The 26,267-nt window shown below is 39.6% G+C and overlaps 2 protein-coding genes across 3 annotated transcripts in view; one reads left to right on the top strand and one right to left on the bottom strand.

The window, feature by feature from the left end:
• TMEM117 (transmembrane protein 117) overlaps positions 1-26,267 on the bottom strand; it is a 235,217-nt gene that overhangs the window by 175,316 nt on the left and 33,634 nt on the right. For both annotated transcript variants that reach the window (XM_005242091.4, XM_055808321.1), the window contains exon 3: positions 10,232-10,364. In XM_005242091.4, coding sequence (XP_005242148.1) covers positions 10,232-10,364 — 133 coding nt within the window. The remainder of the gene's footprint in view (positions 1-10,231; positions 10,365-26,267) is intronic.
• LOC106112778 (P2Y purinoceptor 1-like) lies at positions 14,915-20,789 on the top strand. The gene is made up of 2 exons (XM_013302951.3): positions 14,915-14,984; positions 19,768-20,789. The coding sequence occupies exons 1-2, from the start codon at positions 14,915-14,917 to the stop codon at positions 20,787-20,789; spliced, it is 1,092 nt and encodes a 363-aa protein (XP_013158405.2).

Here is a 26,267-nt window from a genome sequence, read left to right on the forward strand (position 1 = left end):
TTCTAGATTAGAAGAAAGGAGTCAATGTTTAAATGGAATGAAACATTTAAAAGTTCACATGTACAAGCACATCTCTTAATCTGCTGATTTGTAGAGGTATGAACATATTAATAAACTGGTGTCACATATGAGCCAGATACACTGTTTTTAAAAAACTGCAGCAGTCCCGCAGATTAATCATCAGTGCACAGTTTCATTTACATCGCATTTACAGATTAAACAGGCCTAGAACACATGCAGTTGCTGAAAAATACAGGTAAATATTTTTTACATGGACAACTTACTTTTGCTACAGTTGTATGTCCAGGATGACTGGTCAAAGCAAAGGGGAGACATGTATTATGACTTTATAAACTCAGACATTTCTATAAAAATGTCAGTACAGTTATTTTTTGAGATGACAATAAAATATGTTTTACAAACGCATTTGCAGGGGGACTGCAATCATAAATGCTAAATAAGCTCAAGTCATATTTTCTCTGAAAGTAAACCTGGTCTTCCATTTTCTTCTGTTTCCTCTTGTGCTACTAAATGATGAATAAACCAGACAAATCAGGTTTCCCTCTCTAGCAAGAGCAGTTTAGCCACCAGCATTAGAGCCATCCTCTGGCAATGACTACCTCAAGTGCTCAATTTCATTCACACAAGGAGTCACATCCAGATGTAAGGCATTAAGTGGACCCAGGGCTATCAGAAGGGCTGCAAGAGATGATTACCCTAGGTGCAACCTTGTGGGTGCTGAAAGCACATCATCGGCCAAATTTGTCTGAGTCACATCGGCTGCGGCTGCTGCTGCTGCTACCAGAGGAAAGAGAGTGCCTACAAAATTTCTTCCTGCACTTCCCAATTCTTTTTCTTCTTTGCCATGGCTTTCATGTTCAGTAGTCTCAATCACCACTGCACCCTCCGGTGCGGCAGCCTAACAAGGCTGGGGAATGGGCTGCCTACCCACCTGCTGGTACCTGCTGCTACCACCCACCTCCTTACTGGCAGAGATGCTAGGGACAGGTGGGGTCTCCGGTCCCCAGTTCTGTTAAGATGCTAAAAAAAGAATACAACAGCAGTACCAAAAGTAAGCAAATGTTTCACTAGGGTAGCAGCTGTGCTACAGGCTTTCCCATTCCAGGTACTTGGCATCTTCAGGTTCTTCAGCCAAAACAAAAAAAAAAAGGATGAAAAGTGCCAGGAAGCATTTTCCTTGTTAAAAAGCTGCTTTTTATGGAAATGCTTATTATTAAATTTCTGTTTATTAAATCTTTGTGTTTATCTGAATGTCCTCCCGTGAGCTAAAAGCAAAGGGGAGAAAGACAGACAGTAATGGACCAGCTCCTCATCTAAAGGAGACCAGTAGCAGTTCCCCTCAGACCGCCTTGCAGAAGGTAAGCCCCACTCCTAGCTTCACCCCAGCAAAAGAAAAACCTCTGAGTAGTCCAGATTACAGCTTTACAGATTTCCTAGTTCATGGTGAGAAGAGATGACCTGAGGACCTGATTTCCTATACAAGCAGATACTGCACTCTACCCAGATCATCCTGACAGACCTACAGCCTAAGAGGCCTCAGGAGGCGCCTTTGGACTTCCAGCCTCCTACATCGTGATCAGCCGTACACATATGGCCTCACATCATGAGCTGCAAACACAGAGTAACCCACTAACTTCAGCCTAGGTTATTTTTCTCATTGGAACTCAACAGTCTCGTTAGAGAAAAGCATTTTTAACTCTTCAGGAGACTCAACTCATGTGTGTTATGGGCAAAGAAAACAAGACGCATAGGCAGTAGCAATGCTATGGCTCCTGAAGTGGCAAGAGGGCTGATGGAGCAGAGTATTTTCATATAATCCTAATGGACAAAGCCACACTGACAGTGTCATAGTGTGACTAAGGGAAAATGCTCTCAGCATCTGCATGTCCATTCAATCCAGAGTGGTATGAAATAAAAAAGTGATGTTGTAGCCATTACCTGTGCCTTCAGAAAAGAAAAAAGATGTCACTGAGCACCCACAGTATGGGCAGAGGAAAAATCTGCCATGTTATTGTATTTGTGATGTGAACAGGAACAGTTCAAAAATGGCCAACTTTACTGTACCATCAAAAAATGAACAAGTTCCTTTGTGAACTCTTATGTATACAGTTTCATATTAATACAAACATATTAATTGACATTTTGAATATTTTAAATAGTGGAATTGAAAAAATAATAAAAAGCAAATACAAAATATGTAGCAGCTTCATAAATTAACCTTTGCATAATGTTTAACTATATTGTGTCACGATCAATTTATCTAGTCAGTTATCCCTAGCACTAGAAAGGATACTTATTTGAAAGGAGGAAAGGGGAATCAGTCTGTGCAGCCCTAAGACATTCCCAAAGTCACATCAGTGTCACCATGGCAATGCCACAGGACAGCTACTTATGTACTCTGTCCAACCCAGGGCTTGAATGCAACCCCTTTGGTGCTGGTCATGCCTTTGTCTCACATGCTTTTCCCATCGCAGCCTCCAGCATTTGCTGTTCTGAGCTAACAGATCTGGCTGTGTTCAGCATTCACAGTTCTTCCATCTGGCATCTCTGATCAGTGACAACCTTCCTAAAACCAGTGATTAATTTTAGCAATAGGAAAAAAAGCTCTTAGAGGAAGGGGATTTTACAACATTGCTACAACTATAGTTCTTACCTAAACGCAGGTACCTGAGACCAATTCAGGTGGTACATATGACACGTACCCAACTCCCAAGCTGGGTCCTCTGCCTATGTCTTGACAAAGAGCTCCTGCCAGAACTGATTTGTGTCACTTGAATCTCTATGGTTTGGCCTTTGCTACTAAGCTACTCAAAAGAGTTTACAGGAAAGTGGTTTGGCTTGGGTAACTTTATTTTTTTCCTTGCAATCTGGCTTTCTCCACAAAATCCTATTAATTTAAGTCTTTCTATCAAAGTGATTAACATTACTCTCAAACTGATCAACCTGTATTATGGATAGTTCATAATAACAGAGCTCCAACTGTGCCACAGGTTTTTTGGCAGACTTTGATCCTGCTGACCACAATGTACTCCTGGGATGTCTTTATGGATACAGGAGCTCTTTGGTATCCTGTCTACATCCATCCACCCTGGGATCTATGACGATTCTATGCTGGTTGTTCTGTGATGTGCAAGACTTACTTTCTCCTCTGTCTGGACACGGAGTGTGGTTTTGGTAATGAAATTCTTAGTCTTTAAGGGGGTTGGGACTTCAGAATCATCATCTTCTAATTACACCCAAACTAATAATTTCCTTTGATTTGCCATTTCCTGGCTTAGGAGGAGAGGCTTGCTGAAGTTTGCTTTACAGAAGACAGAAGCAATATGGCAGATTTAGCACATGGAACTGAGGTACTTTTTCACCAGGTGTTATGACTGAGTACATTTAGCTGTAAAGGTTGAAACTCCTTGAACTAACTTGGAAATTTTTAAGTAAACTTTAGTTTTCAAGTACTAGCGTTGGCTCAAAAGACTCTTCAATCACAGTGACTTGGGAACATGGTTTATTTTGCTGATGTGATCTCACTAGACACCTGTGCCTTAGGATCCTAGCTGGAATGACAACCTGCCAAAAAAAAAAAAAAAAGCCTCACGTGAAGACCAGTTAAAGACTAAAGCCTTCTGCATTCTTGGAGCAATATTTTACATCCATAATTCTTAAAACTGTATTAAACTTTCTGTCTCTATGTACAGTTACATAGCATAAGTCTGTCACAGTCTAAGCTGTTTAGGACCTACATGTTTAGAAATATGTTTAGAACCAACATAAGGATATGGACCTGTTGGAATGAGTCCAAAGGATGGCCATGAAGATGATCAGAGGGCTGGAGCACCTCCCCTCTGAAGACAGGCTGAGAGAGTGAGAAGGCTCCAAGGAGACCTTACAGCAGCCTTCCAGTACCTACAGGAAAGCTGGAGAGGGACTTTTCACAAGGGCATGTAGCGATAGGACAGGGGGAATGGCTTTAAACTAAAAGAGGGTAGATTTAGATTAGATATAGGGAAGAAATTCTTTACTGTGAGAGTGGTGAGGCACTGGAACAGGTTGCCCAGAGAAGCTGTGGATGTCCCATCCCTGGAAGTGTTCAAGGCCAGGCTGGATGGGGCTTTGAGCAACCTGGTCTAGTGGAAGGTGTCCTTGCCCATGGCAGGGGGTTGGAACTAGGCGACCTTTAAGGTCCTTTCCAACCCAAACCATTCTATTATTCTATGTATTCTAAGGGAGTCCCTGTTTTCCACATGCTGTTTGGGAACAACTCCTACGATGGCCGTAAAGGATTAGGTCTCTAAGAATGGCATAGAGGACTTAAGGATTTGGAACCTTTCCTTCCAGCAGTTCACAAAAGTTTGCACTTTCTCAAGCTCACAATATAACATAATTATCTTTGCCAACTGACAAAAAATAAGTCCTTTTTTCTAGCTGAGAGCTTGAAACAAACAAACAAAAAAATACCCCAACAATTTAGGATTTTCCTTATGGCATGACTATGGCATAAATACATAAGTAAAACAGATCTATAAAAAGGATACACCAACACAAAGCTCATGAAATACATGGCTGGGTAAACACAGCTATGAAGATAGTCTGGAGGGCTAATAGAGATCCACTGTGGACCTTGTAGTTCTGTAGAACAGTAACAGTGGTTAGGAAAACACGTTCCTGTTTGCCCCTAAAACTTGCTCTAAAAATTATACTAATGATGAATAATCCCAGACTCATTAAAAAGTAATCAAATAAACTAAAACACAGAATGCTGAATAAGATGTGGTACAAATCTTTCAGTAAATACACACTTCCAGGGACAAAATCATCTGTATGTAGCTGTAATTGGGGAAAAAAGCAAAAAAAACCCAGTAACTAACTTGGGTAATGCAATGAATAGAAATTAAAAATGTATACAGCTGTTCCCTTGTTTCAGCTTGTTAAACAAAATGCAAACCCTCTTTGTATGCATTTGTCAACTGCAGATTGTAATCAGTGCCCAATTCAGTAAATCAATTAAACAGAGTCCTCTTCAAAATGAAGTTTAATTAAAATTATTTTAAGGACTATTTTTTTATTCCTAAGGAACTTCTGCTGTTACTGTAAATTGTGTTGTAATTTCACACTTCTTCTGTGAAGGAAATGAGCAATAAGAGAAGACAAAAGTACACCAAAAAGATGTACTCTCTCCTAGGGTTTTATATGAATAACCGAAACCCTTTGGCAGCACAGGTAATAAATTCACAACAAACTCTCTCCTGACACATTCAGCATTCGAAGACGGCAATCCTGACAACTTCTATTATTGCTATAGTAATGTGACAATTAGCATCAAAATAGAAAATGGTTTGAGTGTACAATTTCAATGACACTTTTCAGTGTCAAATAATTATGCACCTGAACATCCTTTGGTCCACTGAAAATCACTTCACCAAAGACAAGACAGCTGACATTGTGAGACAAGCAGTCACAACTCTGATTTTTGGATGTCATGTGAAAAATACATCACCCTGTTGTAATTTTAAATATCAAAGCATTATCCGCTGACACAGGCTCCCGAAGGAGAGAATGGATTTCCTTTAGGCAATATATTCTCCATTTAAAAGCAATCAATTGGAAAAACTTCAATATATGTACGTACTGGCTTTGTTTACCTTTGCACATTATGCATACAGAAGCAAAATATAAATGACAAAAACATTGGACAGTCCCTGGACACTTCCAGACCTAGAATTCCTTCAAAGAAAGACGCGATGAATTAAGGGCTGTTAATTTTCTTTTGGCACAGAAAGATCCAGAGAAAAAGTTTGCTGGAAGCATCCCTGCATACTTCCACTGGGTTTCTTCTACTGCACTAAAAAGCGCCCTTTGCTGCCACCACCTGGGCCTCACCACCGCACACCAGGAATGAACACCAGTAAGGCGTTTTCCATGGCACAGCCCGTAGCGCACAACATTGCCCGAGCGGCTGTGCAGGAGCATCCCGGGACGGACACACGGACAGACGGCCACCCTGCAGGGGCTTGGACCCCAAGGTGCATTCGTGGCCCTAACTGTGTGACTAGGTGCAGCCGCCGTTCATCACCACCTCTCCTGGTCATGTCCCTCAGCCTCGCTTGGTGGCCACTGACAATGCTCTGGTTCGGCTTCCAAGCAGGTATGCTTCAGGTCCCCCCTCATCAAGCACTGGTCGAAGAAAATGTTACCATAAAGTGACAGGAGCTGACAGACATTTCTGAGGGAGCCTGGCAAAGTAGAGGCAGAGTACCACAAAAGAGCTGCTGCTATCTTCTTATTCTCTATAACCACAGAAAAAAACCCCTTCTATTCACTGTATGCAGGCCTGTGTTGATGGAAATAGCAGAGTATGAATTAAGACCTCCAAACAGGCTCCCACAGCTGTTGTAAGATGGATAAAGGAAGGAGGAATTTTTTTCAGCCATGTGAGGGCAAAAAATAGTGCAGAGCAGGCAAAGTGACAGTGACAGATTTGACACAGAGAGCCGCTTTAGATGGCAGCCAGCCTCTTTCCGAGGATGCCTGGGCTCATGCAGACAACATAGCGCACAAGCATGACGGGCCACTGTGCACAAGCATGATGGACCACAAAGTGATAGACATTGTGCTTCTGCTGGTGAGCACAAAACCACCACAAGACTCGTAGCATGAACAGCAGACCATGGTACATCACATCATGTCAGATCAGTTCCTCGATGTACCATATCACTGGCTAACAGACACTTACCCACTGAGAAGATGCAATCGGCAGTGCTCTCCTCACTACTTCAAACATTTAAAAACCAAACTGCAGAGGAAATTCAACAGTCTTGTTCCCACTGCACAGTTCAGCCTCTGGCATCACATATGTTTTCTGACCCTCTACAACTGGTTTTACTGTTCCCCAAGTATTAAAACTATTCCAAATCTTCTCTCCTTATTTGAGCATAAAGCACTACTTAAGGTTACTCTGACTTTCACAGGAACAGGTTTTCCTGTGTTATTCTCACAGCAGCCTCGGCCAGGACCGCTTTCTAACAGCTACTGCTCTCTTCTGACTGACTCGTCCTGCTACGCTCCCCAGGTGTCCTCTAAACCTAAGTCTGAAAAATGGCTGAACCTTTCCTACCTCTGGATCATTTCCACATTCAGCCTATCTATTCCACATCCTTCTTGCAGAGAAGGACCAAACACCTCATTCCTGAAGCCTGTGCCTCAGCCCTGCTGGGTCTTCAGACAGTTACACAAACTTGGCCTGTGCCCAGCTTGGCTTCTGCTTGCTGTTTTCAGGGATGAAGCAGTAAGAAATAATAGCCACAGATCATTCTCTGACAGCTTTTCCTCACCAAATGTTCAGCTCTGACTACAAGAGCAATGACCTAATGTATGGTGGGTCAGTGCCATAAGCTGTGAAATCCCTAAGAGGAAATGTCACTGAAAAAAAGAACAGGGACTTAAAATTTAAAAAAATGCATTTCAACCTGTCACAAAATTTTCAATTCAAATAGTCACACATTCACCCAGCAAACAGCTATATAATATATATTCAAACACCAGCAATTTGTTCAGCTTTTGCCCTTCCCAGAAAACTACAGTCCCTACCACTACCCTTTTCTAAGGGACACATTCACAATTTTAGGTCTGCCACACTAGGACACAGGTGAAGTGTCTTTAAAAATATATTTTAAAATAACCTAAATCTTGACAACTATAAAATATACTTATTCTTTTTTTTTTTTTTTTTTTTTAGAGATGTCAACATGAGAGACCTTTAAAGCACTCCTGGCACAGGTTTCCTGAGTCCTGAACAGGATATTGCTTCTGCTGTGATCATCCATGCTGGCATGCACATGCAAGACGCAGTTTTCCTGCTTGTGAGTCACAAAGGGATTTTCATTGATGACACCAAACATCTGACATAAAGAAACTTGTCAGAATCACTCCCCTGCCAGCACACAGGGCAGGCTGAATCACAGACAGGGCAAGGAGCAAACACAAGCAAAAAAAGAAATGTTTTTCACTCAGTCTTGTAGACAGTAATTGTAAGGCTTTCATAGCCCTTGTATTGGAAAGATGCGTGTTCTGTGTGCTTGTGTTTCATAGGAGTCCACAAGCACGAAGGTCAGCTTGTCTCTACAAAGACTGTAACCTCCATGCAGGCAGACTCTGACCTTTATCCTGGAAGCCAGTCTCTCCAGTGTCAGTCATTTCAGTACAGCACTGTAGCAAAAGGTGTAGACGGAAGTATTCTTTTCCACAGAAGTACAAACCATGAAGCAAATAGCTTTCATATGGATTACATTTACTCAGGAAGAAAATAATCCACTCCTTGAAACACTTTATTATGGCAACATGAAGTAGGTGGCTTTGATGTTTGTTGTAGAAACCCTCTTTCCAAAAGTACTGCACATTGTTCTACCTCAATTTTGAGAGGACTGAGCCAAGGGCTCTGTTTAACTGATGGTTTATGCTGTACAGTTTGAGACCAGAATTGTTTGCTCTGTATCCGCTTGCTGCCTTTTTGCTGGAATGGACACTCAAAACAGCTGTAAGAAGCCTTCAGTCCACTTTCAAAAAAGCAGTGTGATTCCTTGAGCACAGCATGGTCAGCTTCCCAAAACAATTATAACAAATCTAGGGCTGGAGCATAAGCTCCAGGAGAGGATAGGCTTCGCCCCTCAGGAAGCCAGCAGGCAGATGGACTGATGCCAGGTATTTTAGCACTAGGGTTGTGCCTATTTCCATGAACGTGGATGCTGATTGCTGTGCAGTCTCTTCAGTGCAGCTAATGGAAGCTTGTAACAGATACAAGGAGCAGGAATGTTGACAAGGACAAATGAATTCTGATTTCCAGGCGTAAGTCAAAGCTTCAAAACCGTTAAATGCTTTGTCTGGCAGCTAGTTATAGTTTATGGAGCATTAGAAATATCATACATAAATCCTAATATAATAATAATAGTACGACTATGTAAACAGGGAAGCCAGAAACCTGCAATGCTCCTACCCTCCTCATTTCAGGGATAATTATTCTGCCTGTTATTGGGCACTTATTCATATTTACGTCATTACTGTGATTGTTTCCTAAAACACTCGGTGATTCTGCTGCTTTACCTGCCTTGCTCAAATCAATACATTTAGTCTTTGTGTCACAATCTCACGATCAGCCCAGCTGCTCTACACTGATGTTCATTCAGTGACACCCAGTCTGCTTCCTACTCACCTTTTGGTTTATGTGACATCATTAACAGGACTTCATACACTGCGGTTTTTTGCTAGCAGGCTTGAGATTTGCAACACACCACGCCAGAGCTGGACTCTGTCAGCATGGCTCTGACATTTGCTAAGAACAAGTCACTCAACTTTTTGCACTGTTCTTCAATTCATATATACACTGGGTTTCTTATTCCTTGCTAGAAATTCTTCAGATGCTATCTTGCCTTTCATAAACAGCATGACTGTGATTTTTACCAAATTAATTAATTTTGTATATATTAGATGACTAATAATGTCGGTTTCCTCAGGAAAATAAAAAAAGTGAATGTGGTGCTAATTTTGAGATAATAGGAGAAAGCAAGTCTTCTTAGGCCAGAAAATTAATATAAATAGTTCCATTTAAAATAAATCCAGACATCGTAAAAAGATTCATCCCTTAGCCAACCATAATTTTTCCCTGCCAAAGCAACTTACGGGGGAAAAAAATAGATTTTTAAGCATATTTTTAACAAACTGAATCAGCAAATATTATTGTACATAACCAAAGTAGCACTATACTACACACTTAATATTTGAGTGCGAGCTTCCTCAAGTTTGGATGTTTCAATCTTTTAACTTTCTCAGAATTTCCTCAGTATGCACAACAGTAATGCTTATACTTCTAAACCACTCAGCCCTAACTTAAACCCGATTTTTTTGAGCTACAGTTTTAAATAATAATAGAAAAGATATCATGTTCATTATTACTCTGATGTAATAGTTGGTATTATTAGTCTAGGACCCCACTTTTTATACCTGATACTTTAATCCTCTTGGCTAATTAACCAATTAAATTACTAGTCTACCAAAATTCAGAAAGCAGAGGAGTAAAAAAAGATAGTGAATACTAGTATGTTTACATTTTGGTAATCTCTTGTTCACTGTAAAGCAGCATAATATGAAAAAAAAAAAAAAAAAAAGTGTTTCTGGTAGAATATATTCTAGAGCAAAAGAGACAGAAAGAAACTCTGTAACGTACCTCATATTCCCTGCCATAATGAGGAACAGATTATAAATGTGAGAAAAAATGAAGAGGAAGAGGATGGTACTGAAGAACATCGTCATCCAAGACCCGTGGTCCTCTCGAAACATTTTCAGACGGAGCAACTGACCTGTAGTATGAATATTATGAGAAAGCATGTTTTAGTCAGTCACGAAATACATGTTTACATGATAACAAAACCAAAATAGAGTACTAAAACTGTGTTTCTTCTTATATCTAATTATTCCACTGTGTATGAGGAAAGCAGATCTAGTATCATGCACCCAAACTACTCTTCTGTAATTCAGCATGAACAGACATTATTGCTACAAAATTACAAGGTTGTTTCCCACAAACATGAAAAAGTGGTTTGGGCTCTTACAGTCAGAATCACTGATGAGGTCTGAAGGAGTCCACATCACATCTGTGGTACCCACTCAAAATGTGGCTGTGGCTTTACATAAACTACATGTGATTCTACATGCTGAGTAAGCAGCTTTCTGTGGTTCCCAGTTTCAGCCATTAATATCTCTACTCTCTCTGCTCTCGTGGTGGCACAGCAAGCTCTGCAGCCATGCGCAAGTGAACAAGAGTGGACAACTGACCCATCTAGAAAAAAAGAAAATTACCTTTTTGTTTTCTTTCATTTCAGCCTGCTGACTTTGAAGCTCAATGAACAGTAGTGCTGCACATCTGTGCAAAAATGGGAAGGAGCGATGGATTGGAAGGGCAACTGCCTTAACCATCACATTTTCTAGAAACTGTTACAGCCTACACTCCACACAGTATTGTTATTTCAGTCTTATTGAGAGGAGAGTTGATTATTTACCAATTCCACAGCAGGGAAGATGTCATGGAATTAGTCTAGACCTCAAGGCAAGAGCCACTTTCTAGTGGCATTTGAGCAATGCTTTGAGAAATGTGCCTATTTATAAATTTTGAAGTTTCATAAGTAGCTCAGGCTATGTGTTATCCATTATTTGATGCCAGCTATTTCTTGATCAGTAACAAGAGTCATTAACGGTTGCCTGTCTCTTTCCACTGACTACAGACAGCATCAGGTCAAATATCATGTGTTTGTCTAGCTTGTGAAAAACACAGACACGGAATGGAATTGGGGATTTGGGTCATTTGGCCTCATGAGAAAAAGAGATTATTTGCTTTTCTGAGAAGGTAGCTGCAGGACCAGTTGAGGATGAAATTGCCTGGACTAGACAGAAACACCATGTATCAGAGGAAAAATCCCTCAAGTCAAAGACTACTCTTAAGCCCAAAAGTACACAAAAATACATTATTAGTAATAAGTAAATAATCAACCCTCCCCTCCATAAGACTGAGATAACAATACTGTGCAATCTCATTGCTCCTCCATTTTGTTATGTAGTACAAGGCTGACACATGTTCTTGTCTGCCAGTCATTACATGTTAACATAGGAAACTGAAAAAGTCTTAAGATTCCAATCCTACTGAACTGCTCGGCTGGGATGACCCCATCCAACGGTGTGATATGCACCAGGCAAATGCCAGGAGACTTAGACTGAGTTTCAAATTATATCAGAGACCTCCAGTGACATTACAGACAAATCATTTACACTTTACGCTCAAGTCCTTGATCCACAAAGGTGAAGAATAATATTATTCTTTCTTACAATGTAGACTTTTTCTAGATTATACCACAACAAGGGCACAAACTGATTAAGCCTGTAAGTGGTGGTAGCAAAAAAAAAAAAAAAAAATTTAAAAAAACCCACACAAAAAACCCCCAAGAAACAAAAAAACATATAACGAAAGAGAACAGAACTTACAGCCATACTTACGATGTAATTACTATTCATTTCCTAGTCAGATATATACATCAAATACTGTCATCGCACCACAGAAACTAAACATTCCCTAATTCCCTAGAGTATTTGAGCTATGATTGTTTCTCATGGTAATGTTCCTGCCATTTCACAACTGTAATACTACAAGTTTAGCAAAACAAGATTGATATTACTGTCCCACCCTCAAAAGTCTTACTGCAAAACAACATTCTTCCCCACCCTACTTTTTGTAGTTTATACTTGGGTTTAACAGTTCTTGCTTTTTCAAAGGCCATCTACTTGCAGGATTAATAATCTAAATAGGAGTGGGTGAACGATGGTGGAAAGGTGTAGAAATATTCTTTCAGTGCTCGACTCCCAGCAAGAACAACACCTAACAACCCAGACTTGATTTCAAAAGGGCTTTGTACCAACAGATAATATTTAATACATTTAAGGGCAATATAGTTGCTACAGTGGTCATTTTTACTATTAAGGTAATCAGAAAGACTGATCAGCTACCAAGCAGTTTATTAATTTAATATTCATCAAATGTTGAATTATAATGCCTCATTGCAGTATTACAAGGTAAGATCCTGCAGTCTTAGTATTTTTTCACTATTTCTACATAAAGAAAAATCTCAGTTCTTTATGCACACATTTCTGTATTTTATTTTCAAACGTTACACACTGAATATGAAGTCCAAAGGAAAGAAGAAAAGAATGCAACAACAACTTACTAATAATAGTATTTTTAAACGATGCTGAGAAAGATTACAGACCATTATAACTCATATCAAATGCTTAAAAAAGGTTACTGAGTCATACATCATTTTCCATTTCATGTCTCAGAAAGCTTTTCTCGTGTTAAGTATTTGAAGTAAAAGTATGTCCCCTGACATACATTATTTACTTCCCTAATTTCATTAGGAAATCAAATTATAAGTCTGCGTAGAATCTTATACAGTGTGTTTTTCTTAGACCTAAGCACTTCAATCATGTGATGTGTTATACTTTATTCTGCAGAGAATACCTTTTCCAAAGAACAGTTGCATGTCTTGTCACCTGAAAAGTTCTGCTTACTCTTACCATTGGTGACAGGTGAAACTTTTGTCATGTTTCCTTCAGGAATGTATTTTTCCTTGGACTAGCTTCTCTGTCTTCTCCTCTTACCTTCTCTTTGTCCTTCTCCATTACCATAAGCACAGGAGTTTCTCACCTCTGTTTTGCTGTAGCCCTTTACCCTTTTCACCTGCTCATACAATTTCATTCTACCCAATTTCCAGATCTTCTTCACGTCAACTCTCATCCCTCTTTTCCTCTGCTGAATCTCTGTCATGTCCAGCCCTCTCCTTTCCTAAAATAAACAACCTATCAGTTTTTAGCATCGTAATAGTATCTAGTAATAGTATCTATACTTGCTTCTGCAAGAATACCCTATCACCCTTTTGTCTTTCATCTCTAAACTCTTGAGGCACACAGTTTATTTACCATCTGGAGGTTTTTTTCTCCTGAATCTTTACAAGTCTTGAGCCGTTCTTACCAGAATTTCTAACAACCACTTTCTTAAAGCTCAGCCATACTAGATCTTCCTCATCTGGGTGAGTGTCATGCACCTCAATCCAGTAGTTCATACTCTTTTTGACATCCTGCCCTCCTTCAGTGTTCACAACTCTTGTGCTCTAGCGACTTTCCTTTTACCTTGACTGATTTCAGTAGATACAGCAAGTGTCACACTTGCATGCCCTAATATCAGAGTATTGCTGTTTTATGATGGGTTTAAGATGGTCTATATTTTTCCCAGATAGAATTTTTCTTTTCTAAAACCAGGTGGATTTTTTTAATGGGTTCTTCAACTGTTGGATTATTGAAAACCTCACCAGTGCAAGAGATGGGAATTTGCTTTTCCAAGGCAGAGAGTGCCCCAGCAGAAGGCAAGAGGAGAAGACAATTGATAATTCAAGCAGTAAGGTGAAGGACAGCATCTAATGATGAGACAGTGCAGTCAGGTGCCAGGAGATGTCAAAGTAGGGAAAAGAGAAGGAAGATGAGGAGCTGGACAGGAAGTATCAAGAGAGGTGATATAGCAGACGGAATGGTCTGGGATGGAGGCAATCTCTGGGAGCTGTTGTTGAACTGTAAAATCCAGTTGCAGCTGGACACACGGGGAAGCTTATGCAGGGGAAATTAGTAAAGAACGTAAACTGTTCATTCAGGGAATTAAACGGGAATATCCCAGGATGTGTGTGCTGCTGAAGACTGGAGACGCATGTCTGGGGAAGGAAGACCGGAGGACCTGGAGCAGACCTGGGCTAAGGGCTGATGTGGTAGGTAGGATTTGAGCTCCGGATTAAGCAGAGTTGGAGGATGGGAGTTCTCTGACAGGGCTAAGCTTTTGGAATGAGGTGGGAACTGTGAGGCAGGAAAACTGATAGGTAGGTAGGTGGGCTGGACCAAGCTCTGCGATGGGGAAAGAGCAACACAGGTCCATGGACCATTTCAGTAGTAAGGCAGCAATAACAAGGATTCTGGCAGTGAAGAAGGGGGAAGAAAGAGAAAGTGCAAACACACATGTACATGCCTCAAGCATTTGTACGTTTCTTCTTTTTCACTGTTGGAAACAATGACAGCCCCAGGCCTAGCTAGACTGGGGATATGCAGTAAGTCTGTCCTTCCCTAAAAAGCAAGCAGAGGCTGCTATGGCAATAGCAATTTATCCTGACTTACTGAGAGGAGGGGCTTAATGATAAAAGGTATCTCCCTTGCAGTTGGTATCTGCTCTCTGAAGAGCTGCCATTGCATATAGAATATTACCCAACACCTTGGATTAAATACAGTACTCACAAAATACACTTGTGATTTTTGAAGGTTCAGATTAATGGAGAGGAAAAGCACAGACTGGCACCTAGACTTCTGTAAAATAGATAATTCCAACCTTTCTAAAACAGGTAAGAGAAAGATTTATTAAGTATTCATTACACCTGTATTCTCCTAAGCAATATATTTTTACCTATTAACTATTACACACTGATTAATGCATACACATACTCTATAGATTTAATATTTTTTAAAGTACTTCTTCATAAATATTGTCTTTGGTAGGCAAATTCTTACACCTTAACTGTCCTTCTACTGTAGCTTATCTTTGCCATATAGGACTTTATTAATTCTCAAGTAAGTACATGAACATCATTTTATAATGAAAGAAAAGGTAGCTTAATCACAGTATCGATTGAGTCATTAAAAAGAAAGGAATTGGATATTAGCACAATCTACTTACCTAACAGCATACAAATGCTGCTGTATATTACTTATTGTTCCCATTGTACTAGTATGTATAATATGCTAAATGCACTTGAATTAAAATATATTTAATGCTCCACTTAATACTCATATTGCATTATATATCCCTTCTTATCAATTCAGCTGAATGTAAAAAGGGAACGCATAATATGATTACCTAACAAGTAAGATGTTAAAGTAAAAATTGCAAATAATGCTTGGTATTTTTATAACAAAACCTAGGACTTCCTTTATTATACTTTATTAATTTGATAAAATGAGCTAAAAGCAGACACTTTGAAAGCACATGGAACAAAAATATATCAGTGTGTGAACAGTCAGAAATTTGGAAAACCTATCTGGTAACTGGAACAGATTTGTACCAGATTAAAATACAGTTGCAAACAGGCAAATTAAATTCTCAGAGTAATCCCAACAGATAAAACAGTTTGTGTAAAATTAGGCCTTCTACTATAAAGAACAGGAAGCAAAGAGGAGCAAGGGGCAAAGAGAGTAGAGATGGATAAAATGACATAAAATAAGCTGTTAACTCTAATCTTTTTTTTTTTTTTTTTTTACTTGAGGCCAAATCAATCACTTATTAAAACTTTGTTAAAAATGTCAAAAGACCCCACAGGTATGACAGGGAAGAATATGGTTCCTAGGATAGATTTATACATACAATTAGGTATTTTTTAAATAAAAACCTAATGGAACAAGTTAAATGCCACATGAATAACTACAGTGACACAGCGTTTCTTAGCTCCAAAAGAAGTTTCCTCAAAAAGTAATTTTTTAGTGAAACAAGGTCTTCTATCTGCTCCAAGGCTTTGGAGGCCACGTCCCAGGTACAAGGGGAACGCAGGGTAGTAGAAACTTTTTGTTCCCCTGCAACAAACCAGGCAGTAAATCAGCTCATCAGCTGGAACCCAGTTGACTTTCTGTAACAGCGTGCAGATGCTGCCGGGGTTAACGACAAAGGAGCTTGTAGATACTCATTGCCAGAGAGTTACAGCTCTAAGCCATATTTCTTTGAGGTCCAGGAGAAGAGACAGCCCAAAAGGGAGACACAAAAAGTCAATCAAACAGGTCACTTCTTTTAAAAACTAGAACTTTTCTAGCATCTTTAGATTCACAGTGCATAAGATGGGTTGGATTCATTAGACTGCAGAAGCAGAAACAAGCAAAAAATAAAATTCTTACCCATGAATTTAGCATGCTTTCTTGTCTTAATTATGAGTGGTTGTACCCATAAACTTCAACCCTTTCCTAGGCATATGTGTAACACTTTAATATCAAGCCCTTCAACAAATCAGAGGTAGTCCTTTAATTCTGGATGCTCCATCATGTGATTGCTCTTTCTATCCATTTAATGTTCATGGCCATCTCCATCAATGACTGAAACTGTTCAGCTGAAAATCTAATCTCAATGAATCTGAAGTATTTTTTAGCCTTGAAAACCCAAACCTACTTTCATCAAAGTCTGGGAAGTCTGTTCTTAGTGAGCACTAACAACATATGCAACTCCTCATCTGTCACAGCATAATGTCACGGCGCTGTTGCTCATTCTGCCACTGCTGAGATGTGCGTATGTGTGTTGGCTGGCTTTGTTTAGACTGCATGGACCTAGTACTGAATACAGCAATGTTAAGAAAGAGTAAGGTTTCTTAAATGACAGATGCAAAATTTTGAACTTGAACTGTGAAGATGATCTAGTCATATCCTGTAGCTCCAGTTATTCTGTTGGTGCTAAGATGGTAGACGGAAAACTTGCTGTTGTCTGATATTAAAAAAAAAAAAGTCACTTCTGAAAATCATTACAGCACATATGTGGATCTGCTGGACACCAGGGTGGCTCCAATGGCCTCAGGACATAGCAGGGTGTGCTGCCTGTATTCCCACATGCAGTGAAACTGGATCCCGATTGTACAAGGTTTCAAATTCTTCTGATGGAAGACCAGAAATTAATGTTACAGCACTGACCTGAGGGCCAAACTCCTTGTGTTCTTCTCTTGCTTATTATGTTACCTCAGGAAAGTTTCTTTTTATCTCTGCACCAGTTCCCCTGTGCCCACCCTGGAAGTCACATCAATTGCAAAGCACACTGTTTCAAGAATCTAGTCTTGGTTACAGCCTCTAAGCTGTACTATAATACAAAGAATTAACAGGAGATGGTAAGAATATTTCAGAAAATTCAAATATGAATCCCAAGGTAGACACACAGGAAATGCCCACACAAACACACATCTTCTAATGACTCTCTAAGCTCCAAATGCACTTTACCCAGCTGTGCAGTTCCAGCCCCTCCAGCTACATAATTAAACTCATACAGTTCAACCCTGCATGCAGTCCAGTAATCTGAAGGTGATGAAGGGGATAGGGGATTTATTAGCTCAGGTCTGTAATTGCCCTGATGCAGTTACAAGGCTACACATCCAGGCTTTATCCAGCCAACTTACAGCACATTGGAGCAGGCAGCACAGCTGTCTGCCCACCTCCATTCAGACCTCCCTATAGTCCTCTTCCAGGAGCCTGAGGAGATCCGGAACCTGGCATTACAATTCTCTCATGCAGCTATGGACATGCTCTTCATAGTCCATTTAGGGCTTACGTATACTGCCTGCACGACTTGGATTCAAGTGTTCAGTGCTTTCATTTGTAATTATTGAAAAGGAAAGCAGAGAGGTAGGAAATACAACTTCATTCAAAGCACATGACCTCTAGCCAAGAGGACTGTAGGAAAAGATAACTTTCCTATACATATTCAAACCCCTTTTAATTGAACATATTTAAGAAAATCCTACTTAACAGTATTGTACTTATTAGGGTGGCTACATTTTAAAGAATTTACAGGGATATCTTATAAAATTCAGCTGAAGAGAAAAATTGCACAAAGTCTGTGTCATTTTTTATATTCACAAAGGCTATGGAGAAGAGTAGCGAAAGAGAATGAGTACAGGTACCCCAGGTTAAAGTACATTGCTGCAATACTTAACAAAATACATTTAGAGAGCAAACATTCCCCACCTGTGAGTACAACAGATGGCTTTCTATCCATATTCACTTTCTGGAAAGTCATGTGATTGCTTTTGTTGCTGAGCTTCTAGAGATACGACCACATTTCCTAATTTCATTGAGTACATTCTGAACTAGCTTTTTGTCATTTCACTATAGGGTGAAGTATACATTTGCAAAGCACGATAATGCAGTCTCTATTTAGCCGGTCTTCACTGTAGCTTGTGTTTGTTATAATTTGACATATATCTGTGAACATACCTTTGGAAAAGTCATATTGTATTAAGGGTGACATGAAAGCAAAACATTATGTTCAAGAAAACCACTACTATCAACTTAATGGTCAAAGCTGTTTGAAAATTTTTCAAGGAGTCAGTAACATTTTGAAAAAGTCCTTTCTTCCATTCTAAGTGTAAGTAGTGAGTAAAGCTTTATCCCATGAAGCACTGTAGTGGACCCTGATCTATAAATGGTGATTTGGATGACCCTCAGGAAGTTCCTACTTGGACAGACCTAACGGTTTGGCATCTGCTGTATCGTTTGGAGAGAGGTTCTAGAAACATAAAAAACTGCAGTTGGGACAGCTCATTCTGGCAGAATATTTCAGTCTTTATTTTGTTTTTATTAGGAGTACAAAATCATTGGGATTAAATGTAAGACTTTACAAGCACAAAAACCTTGCTTTGAAAAACACGCTGCAGATCTATATACCAGATATTCCATAATGGGCACTCATACAAACCTGGCCATAAAGAGTGAGACAAAATGAACCCTCTCTAACCCTACCACAAGCACGTTTTTGGCCTGGGACACTAATTTACAGACAAAGGCCAAAGAACAAGGGGGTGGGGGGGAAATAGTTTGTCCAGCACTTTAGATGGAAAAGTTGCGGTGACCTTCACCAAAATCAGGATTTCATCCTGATTTGTTCTGATGCTGTCTTCTGGATCTCAGTGACAGCCCTACTGCACAGCTGCCCCCATTACACATGTCTCTAGGCACAGTATGGATACTGCTGGCGATCAAAACAAGGATGGAATGAGCATGGGCAATTACTGTCCTCCTGTCCTCTCCTCTGCTTCTTCCAAAGATAGATACATTAGTGGGCAAGGGGATGCTGCTGTGATTGAGGGTGTGTGGTTTTTTCTCTCATCTATCATACATTACACTAAACATTAGAGAGGAAGGAATGTAAAAGTTTGGATAAAAGTTCATGAAGATCTGCCTGTGCTGGTGCTCTAGAGTAAGCTTTAAGTGTTAACCTACTTGGAATTTACATTTTTTACAGACAGAAAAGAGCTTGTACATACCATATTCTGAATTCTTTTGCCAGTTCAAACATACTGGATTTAACGTAAAAGTTTTGAATTTTAAATTGAATGCATCTAATTCAATTTTTATTTTAAAACCTGTTCATTTCTCTTTTCCCTTCAGGCATGCTCCATGGAAAGATGATGAATGGTACATGCATTATTCTCATTTGCAACAGAAATCCTAAGCTGGAGTGGTACTGTTATTTGCTGATTCTGCTTTGCCTTTTCACTTTATTAGTAGGATTTCTAGGCAATATACTTGCACTACGACATTATGTGTACTGCATGAAGACATGGACTACCAATACCATATTTCTCTTTAATTTGTCACTGTGTGACTTTACTTGGACTCTCATGGCACCTTTTTCAGTATATTACAGTCTCCAGAAGTTAGCTGCCTATTCCAGTCAAGCATTTTATCAGATCATAAGACTATTTTTCAGTATTAATATCTATGGAAGTGTCTATTTCCTGACACTCATCAGTTTTGACAGATATGTAGGTGCTGTCCATCCTATCACTTCATTAACATGGTGGGATAAAGGAAAGGCCGTGTTTTGTACCATTGGTGTATGGATCTTCATAGTGATTGCATCGATGCCGGAGATCTACTACACAGTGGCAAATGGAAGACAACATGACTTTATAGATTCCCTGGATGGCACTGAAGGACCTTTACAATTTGCAGTGCCATTCACACTCTCCAAGATAGTACTGAGATTCCTAATTCCAGTCACAGTCATCTTTACATGCTATATGTTGACTCTCAAAGCATTAATACAACTCAGTAAACGTCAACAAAGAAGGAACAGACTTGTTAGACCTCTGTTACTGATATCAGCTGCTATGATTGTGTTTGCTGTTTCTTTCATACCTTATCATGTTATGATGATGGTGATACTGACTTACAGAATTAATTGTCAACCACCCTGTGGGAACATAAGCACATTAAGTGCCATTTATAAAGTTACAGAGATCATCTGCAGCATCAACAGTTGCCTTGATCCAATCATTTTTACAGTAGCAAATAAGACATTCTATCAAAGTATTAAAAGTATAAAATGTCACCCCAAATGCCAGTGCTGCTGTTGTTTGACAGGAAGGGTAAGGGACAGCACTCTGTCCCCAAGAACAATGACTTGAACATCAGTCTACAAAGACCTGCATCTCCCACTGCCCATTTGGCTTTGTGTCATTAGACCCGTTTAGAATTTGGTCTCCTGTATTGCACAGCAATCTCTTCAATAAGCAAGAATACACAGCAATGCAGAATAAAAATGCAAAAAAAACCACTAGCAACTCCCAGCTTACAGATTTGGCATTTTAAATGTTCTTGTCATAAATATACCTTAACTTATTGCAAAATAGCACTTGTTACCTGTATATACATGCAACATGGAATGAACAATGAAGAAAAGTTCTAGGTAGCTGCTTTAAGTCTTGCCCAGAAAAATACAGTAAGATTAAGAGCACACAGTGTTGAGAAGCCTTTTTATAGTTTCTGTTAATCATTCTTTCATATGTTTGTAAGTGCTGCTGTGACTGTACTGTGCAATTAATAATAATCATGATGCTTACAGCTGAACTTCTTGAGCATTTCCAGAGAGGCTTTCTGCAAGTACTTCACTTTAATGCTGCTTGCACTAGAGTTCCACTGACACTGCCAGCAGAACCTCATTAACCTGGGTAAGTGCAGCACATTTCCCAAAACAAACAAAACAAACAATAAATAGTAAGATAAAGTCCCTGAGGATAATCAGAGCCACAGTGAATCTGCTCAAGAAGCAAACAAGCATGGATCCGAGCTTTGTTAAGTCTTCCCCAGGCAGCAGGGTTCCAAACCAATAGGCAGGGCACACTGGTGGTGTCCCTCAAATCCATGGCAATTACAGCTGTTTCTCTTAAGTGTCCTGCTTCAGAGAAGCGTATGGTTCTGCCATGAACTCTGAACTCATCAACAGGAATAAATGTGCACAGGAAAAGTTCTGAAATACAGAGGTGGCTGAGCTGCAGGAAGAATAAGAGATGCTGCTACACAGGACTGCTTCTTCTCCTGTTCATTTAGGGTCTTAGCATCACAGTTTCAAGACCATCTAAGGTACATTTTAATAAAAACAGCACAACATATAGTCATCAGAACATCCACCTTCAAAAGTTATTAAATACGTGTTCTTTCAACACATTGTATGGGCAAAATAATCATGTTCCATAATCAACCACCTGATGACCTGCTTTCTGGCCAAGTGCCACACACTACCTTGTTAATTATAAAAGCCCATGTATCAGTGAGTATGTTAACTTTATTTTCAGAAGTTACTAGTAATAAGTTACTTTCAATATCCTTTGTACAGTATTTTATTTCTTTAATTTCCATACTTTTAATATAATTTGGTCCTCACATATCTCTATGTGAAAATCATTCCATTCTACATGGGCACTATATCTCTCGTTGTATGTTTCAATTGTACTGAGTAAATATATATGTATATATAATATTTAGAACTATGTGGGTTTTAATTGTCTGCAACTGTGATGAAGAACCAGGTCCTGATAATCTGAAACACTTTACATGTGTTTGGATACACCAGCAAATTCACAAGATCTGAAGCATTATTGCGCGGCTATATTCTGTGCAGGGGAGTTAATGTACTCACCTTATTGCAAGTGCTGCCTTTTCCCCTTGATAATTTCCCTTATTTTAAAAGAAAAATATTCATCTTTCTTTTTATGCATGAATTGTCCATTGAAAACATGACAGGGTTATTAACAATGCATTGGCTTCCTTAAGAGAGAGAGCTTTTTAATCCATGGATAGGCACCCATCAGCAGTTACCTACTATAATACACACTCACATCTCAGACTGATACAGAAACTATGTCAATGCCATTTAATGACAAAGGTGCTCTCAGCATGAAAAAAGATAGAGCAGCAGGCATTAGTGTGAATCTCTAGGCTAAATGAGTTTATTGCTCCCAACCACCCAAGACTGTAAACAGTAAGCTATTTCCAAAAACAAACACTTGCCATTTTTATCTTTCAATCTATCTTTAAAGGTACAGATACTCTGCTTCTCCCTCCTTTCTCCACCTCAGTATTGCTTTTCAGCAAGCTCATTTGTCTTGTGTTTGGGCTGGGTAAAATTCAATATGAAATCAAAATACACTTTGCCAGACAGAAAAATAAACATGAAAACTCACTGCAGTCCTGGGCTAGAAAATACAACTTTACACCACTGGGAAGCACAGATTCTCAGGTTTTATCTGTCAGGACTTCTAATATGTGAGCTTTTCCAGGAGAGACAACAATGACTTACAGCAGCAACTTCTCTACATTTTCTAGAGATTTTAAATAGCAAAACAGTTGTTTTTCTGTTCAGGTAATTTTATTCTCAGTGTTTAATATCTACTATACAGATGTTGATGTTGCTATTACATATTAAGCAAGTATCATTAGAAAGATCTGTTGCTGTTACTGAGGAAAGAAGCATTCAACTGAGAAGAAATTCTGAAAAACATTATCAAAGTCACTTCTTGATTTTGGAAAAAATTGGAATTGTTTCCTCTGAAAGTGTTGCCTTTGTAACACCTATGAATGCAGCCTGTGCTCACAAGTACCCAGAGCTGGTAAGAATAATAATATATAAAATTAAAAATTTCAATTAAAGATTGGGTTGAAAGCCTCCAGTGAGCTCAAGATGAACACGATTAAAAAGCTTCACAGATAACCCTTCTCCGACTCATATGCAATGCCTTTCGCAAGCAGCATTAATGCAGATTGCAGAGATCCTCAAGCAAAGTCTAGGGTTTCTCTGCCTGTGTTTCAGTGTGTAAAAAAAAACCACTAAGGCAACAGTAAGGAAATGCTTTAAAGCCAACGTGAGAGTCTGACTCAAAGAAAGCTAGGGAGAAATTTCATTCTGGTCAGGTAATCAGACCATAAAACACATTTAACTGAACAATAATGACATTTATATTCTCAGTGTGACTGAACTATGTAGTATACTCACATAGAAAGATGCAAAATTAAAAGCTTTTGTCAGCATCACCCTACCAAAGAGCTGCGTGGTCCAAGGCACACATGATGGAGCAATGCCAGTAACTGCCACCATGTCCCTGGGGGAGTATTAAGGAGCCACTTACTGTGCTGTGCCAGTGACCAGGGAAGGACCAGGGAAGCAAACAGGCAGGGGCTCACTTTCACAGGGGAGAATACAGATCTCAGCCAACTCAGAAGATAAAAATTGCCACAAAATAGTATGTATCAAGATGATACTGACTTCTGCTGGGTATTCTTTGATCCTCCCTGACCCTCAAGAATATGAGCAAGAGATACAGGCAGCATGGATGGTAGCCCTGCTCTAAACTCTTTGCTGGGAACAAGCAGGAGCAAGCTGGAGACTCCTCTAGTTCACTTATGTAGGACTAAGTAAGGGGGGTGTCCTAGCTCTCTTTTCACTGTTCAGGGCTCCCCTGCAGAATAAGGGACAAACTGTTTGAAACTCTAGTGAAATCCATTTTTCTGCATTGCTCCTTTTTGTGCCCCACTGAAAGAAAAATATTGTATAAACTGTGTTACAAAAGTAAATCCTTGCCTCTGTTTCTGTTTCTGTAGCTGGATGCAATCCTACAGGGTCCATACAATCCTATAAAGCTCATTAATCTTCTATAGATAAAGCCATCTACGACAGAGGTCCCAAGGTACTTGCACACGTAAACGAAAAAGCAGAAGGAAAAGCAAACCAACCACCTTATGCTTCTGAAAGGATTATTCCCAACCCATCCCAAATAATGAAGAACAGAAGGGAAAAAACAAGATGGGTGCATTCCTACAAAAAATATATGTGTTACAGTGCCCTTACTGCCTGTTCTCCTGCCTGGGCATCTCGCACAACATGTCTTGCACTGGGGTGAGTCTAAAGGCACTGGGTAAGCTTTAAAAATCACCTTCAGGACACAAAACTCGGGAAAAATCCTTCCCTCTCTTACCCTAAGGTATTCATGTTCCTCATGGGACTCAGCTGTGAATACACCCTAGTAGCTGACAAGGCTTCTAAACATTTGTTTGCCTGTTCATGAGTGATCTATAATCAATTAAACACACCTTTTAAAAGCATTTTCATTCAACTAGGCTGAACTAATGCTAATGTTTTCCTGACTGAAATCAAAGGTTTTCTACAAAATCAGAGTTAAAAGGCACAAGACACCTGTTCGTATTTACTTGGTCATATTTTTATCTGGAAATACATGCTCCTAAAATGTTTTATTATAATAGTCTCTGGATAGAATGACATAAACAAAATTAAAAAAAATTATTCCATTTTGCTACAGTAAGTGAATAATAAAATAAACAGGTAAGAGCCAAAGTCAGCATCCTCTACTGTGACAAGTATGCTGCAATACTGGTTTCTCACAGATCATTGTTTGGATTAAATCTGAGGACATGGTATCCAATTAAATGCCCAACTATTAGAATGAGTTTGAAAATATTATTGAATGTTGTAATGATGTATTAGCTTACAAAACTGACTGCAAGACATGTGTAGCTTTCACTGCCGTATCATTCCCAGATTCTGAGATACTATAGTGACGGACATTTCTGTCATATACTAGATGAATACAAAATAGACCATGGTCTGAAAGATTTGATTGTTTATCTATGTGATCAGCTGTGGTTAGAGAAACAACTTTCTCATTCACTACTGTAAATTCAGGACTGGTTTATAACCAAAACTCATTAAAACAAACCCCTCTAAGTTGAATTTTGCTACAAATGTCCCAAAGCTGCTTTCTAAGGAAAGCCATCTTTATGCATCCACTGTTCCCCATTTGCCTTTGTAATACTTCCGTCTCACAAACGGCCTGAAATCTTTACACTTATTAAGACACGAGCTCACCCTTTTTAAATGAAATTCTTCCAGTGTTCCTGAAAGTTTGGGTTTCTCTCAATATACATAAATTAATGTATTCTGATGTCAAAGTTTTTCTTTCCCATGCTTCAGAAACACCTCACTTGGCAAAAAGCTATGAGAAACAGTCCCATAAGGCAGTTAAAAATACTTCACCATTGTACACTGCTTTCATCAGTGGAAAGACAAATTTAGGCAGAAGAAAAAATATGCCAAGATTCTGATTCTACACCTGGAGGAACCACGGCAGAGGCAGGCAATGTGGCTAAGTCCACCATCCGCTTTGCAGTGAAATGTAGCTTCTGTGCTCCTGCCTTAGAGAAACATCCACATCTCAGGGCTGCCAAGTCTCCCTGCACTGTGCCTGGAGCCCACACCCAGAGGTGATGGGACGTGCTGCCCCCCGTGCGGGGACTTACCACCTCTGTGACCCCGCAAGCTCTCTTTTCAGTCCTTCTCCCAACTTAGCGCTTAGCAGCTCGGTCCCTTCCTCTCCACATGACTCAGCATGGATGGGGCTTCCTCCAGCTGGGAAAGGTGAACCTTAATCAGCTCTCAGCTTTTGCAGTCTAAGATAAAATGCAGCCTAATGTCACAAAATGTAATAGTCAAGGTCTCAGCTACTCACCTAGCTAAAAAAGTGATGTCCTCGCAAAGTACATCGTGTTCTAGGGCAATGGGAACCTAGGATCTCCAGTTTCCCACCAGTCCAGCC

The sequence above is a fragment of the Falco peregrinus genome, chromosome 6 (genome assembly GCF_023634155.1).
Source record: "Falco peregrinus isolate bFalPer1 chromosome 6, bFalPer1.pri, whole genome shotgun sequence".
NCBI classification, from domain to species: Eukaryota; Metazoa; Chordata; class Aves; order Falconiformes; family Falconidae; genus Falco; species Falco peregrinus.

Coding starts and splice junctions, on each gene's coding strand:
- LOC106112778 (XM_013302951.3), top strand. CDS start 14,915: ATGGAGAGGAAAAGCACAGACTGGCACCTAGACTTCTGTAAAATAGAT. Junction 14,985..19,767: donor TTCCAACCTTTCTAAAACAG/GTAAGAGAAAGA, acceptor TTTTCCCTTCAG/GCATGCTCCATGGAAAGATG.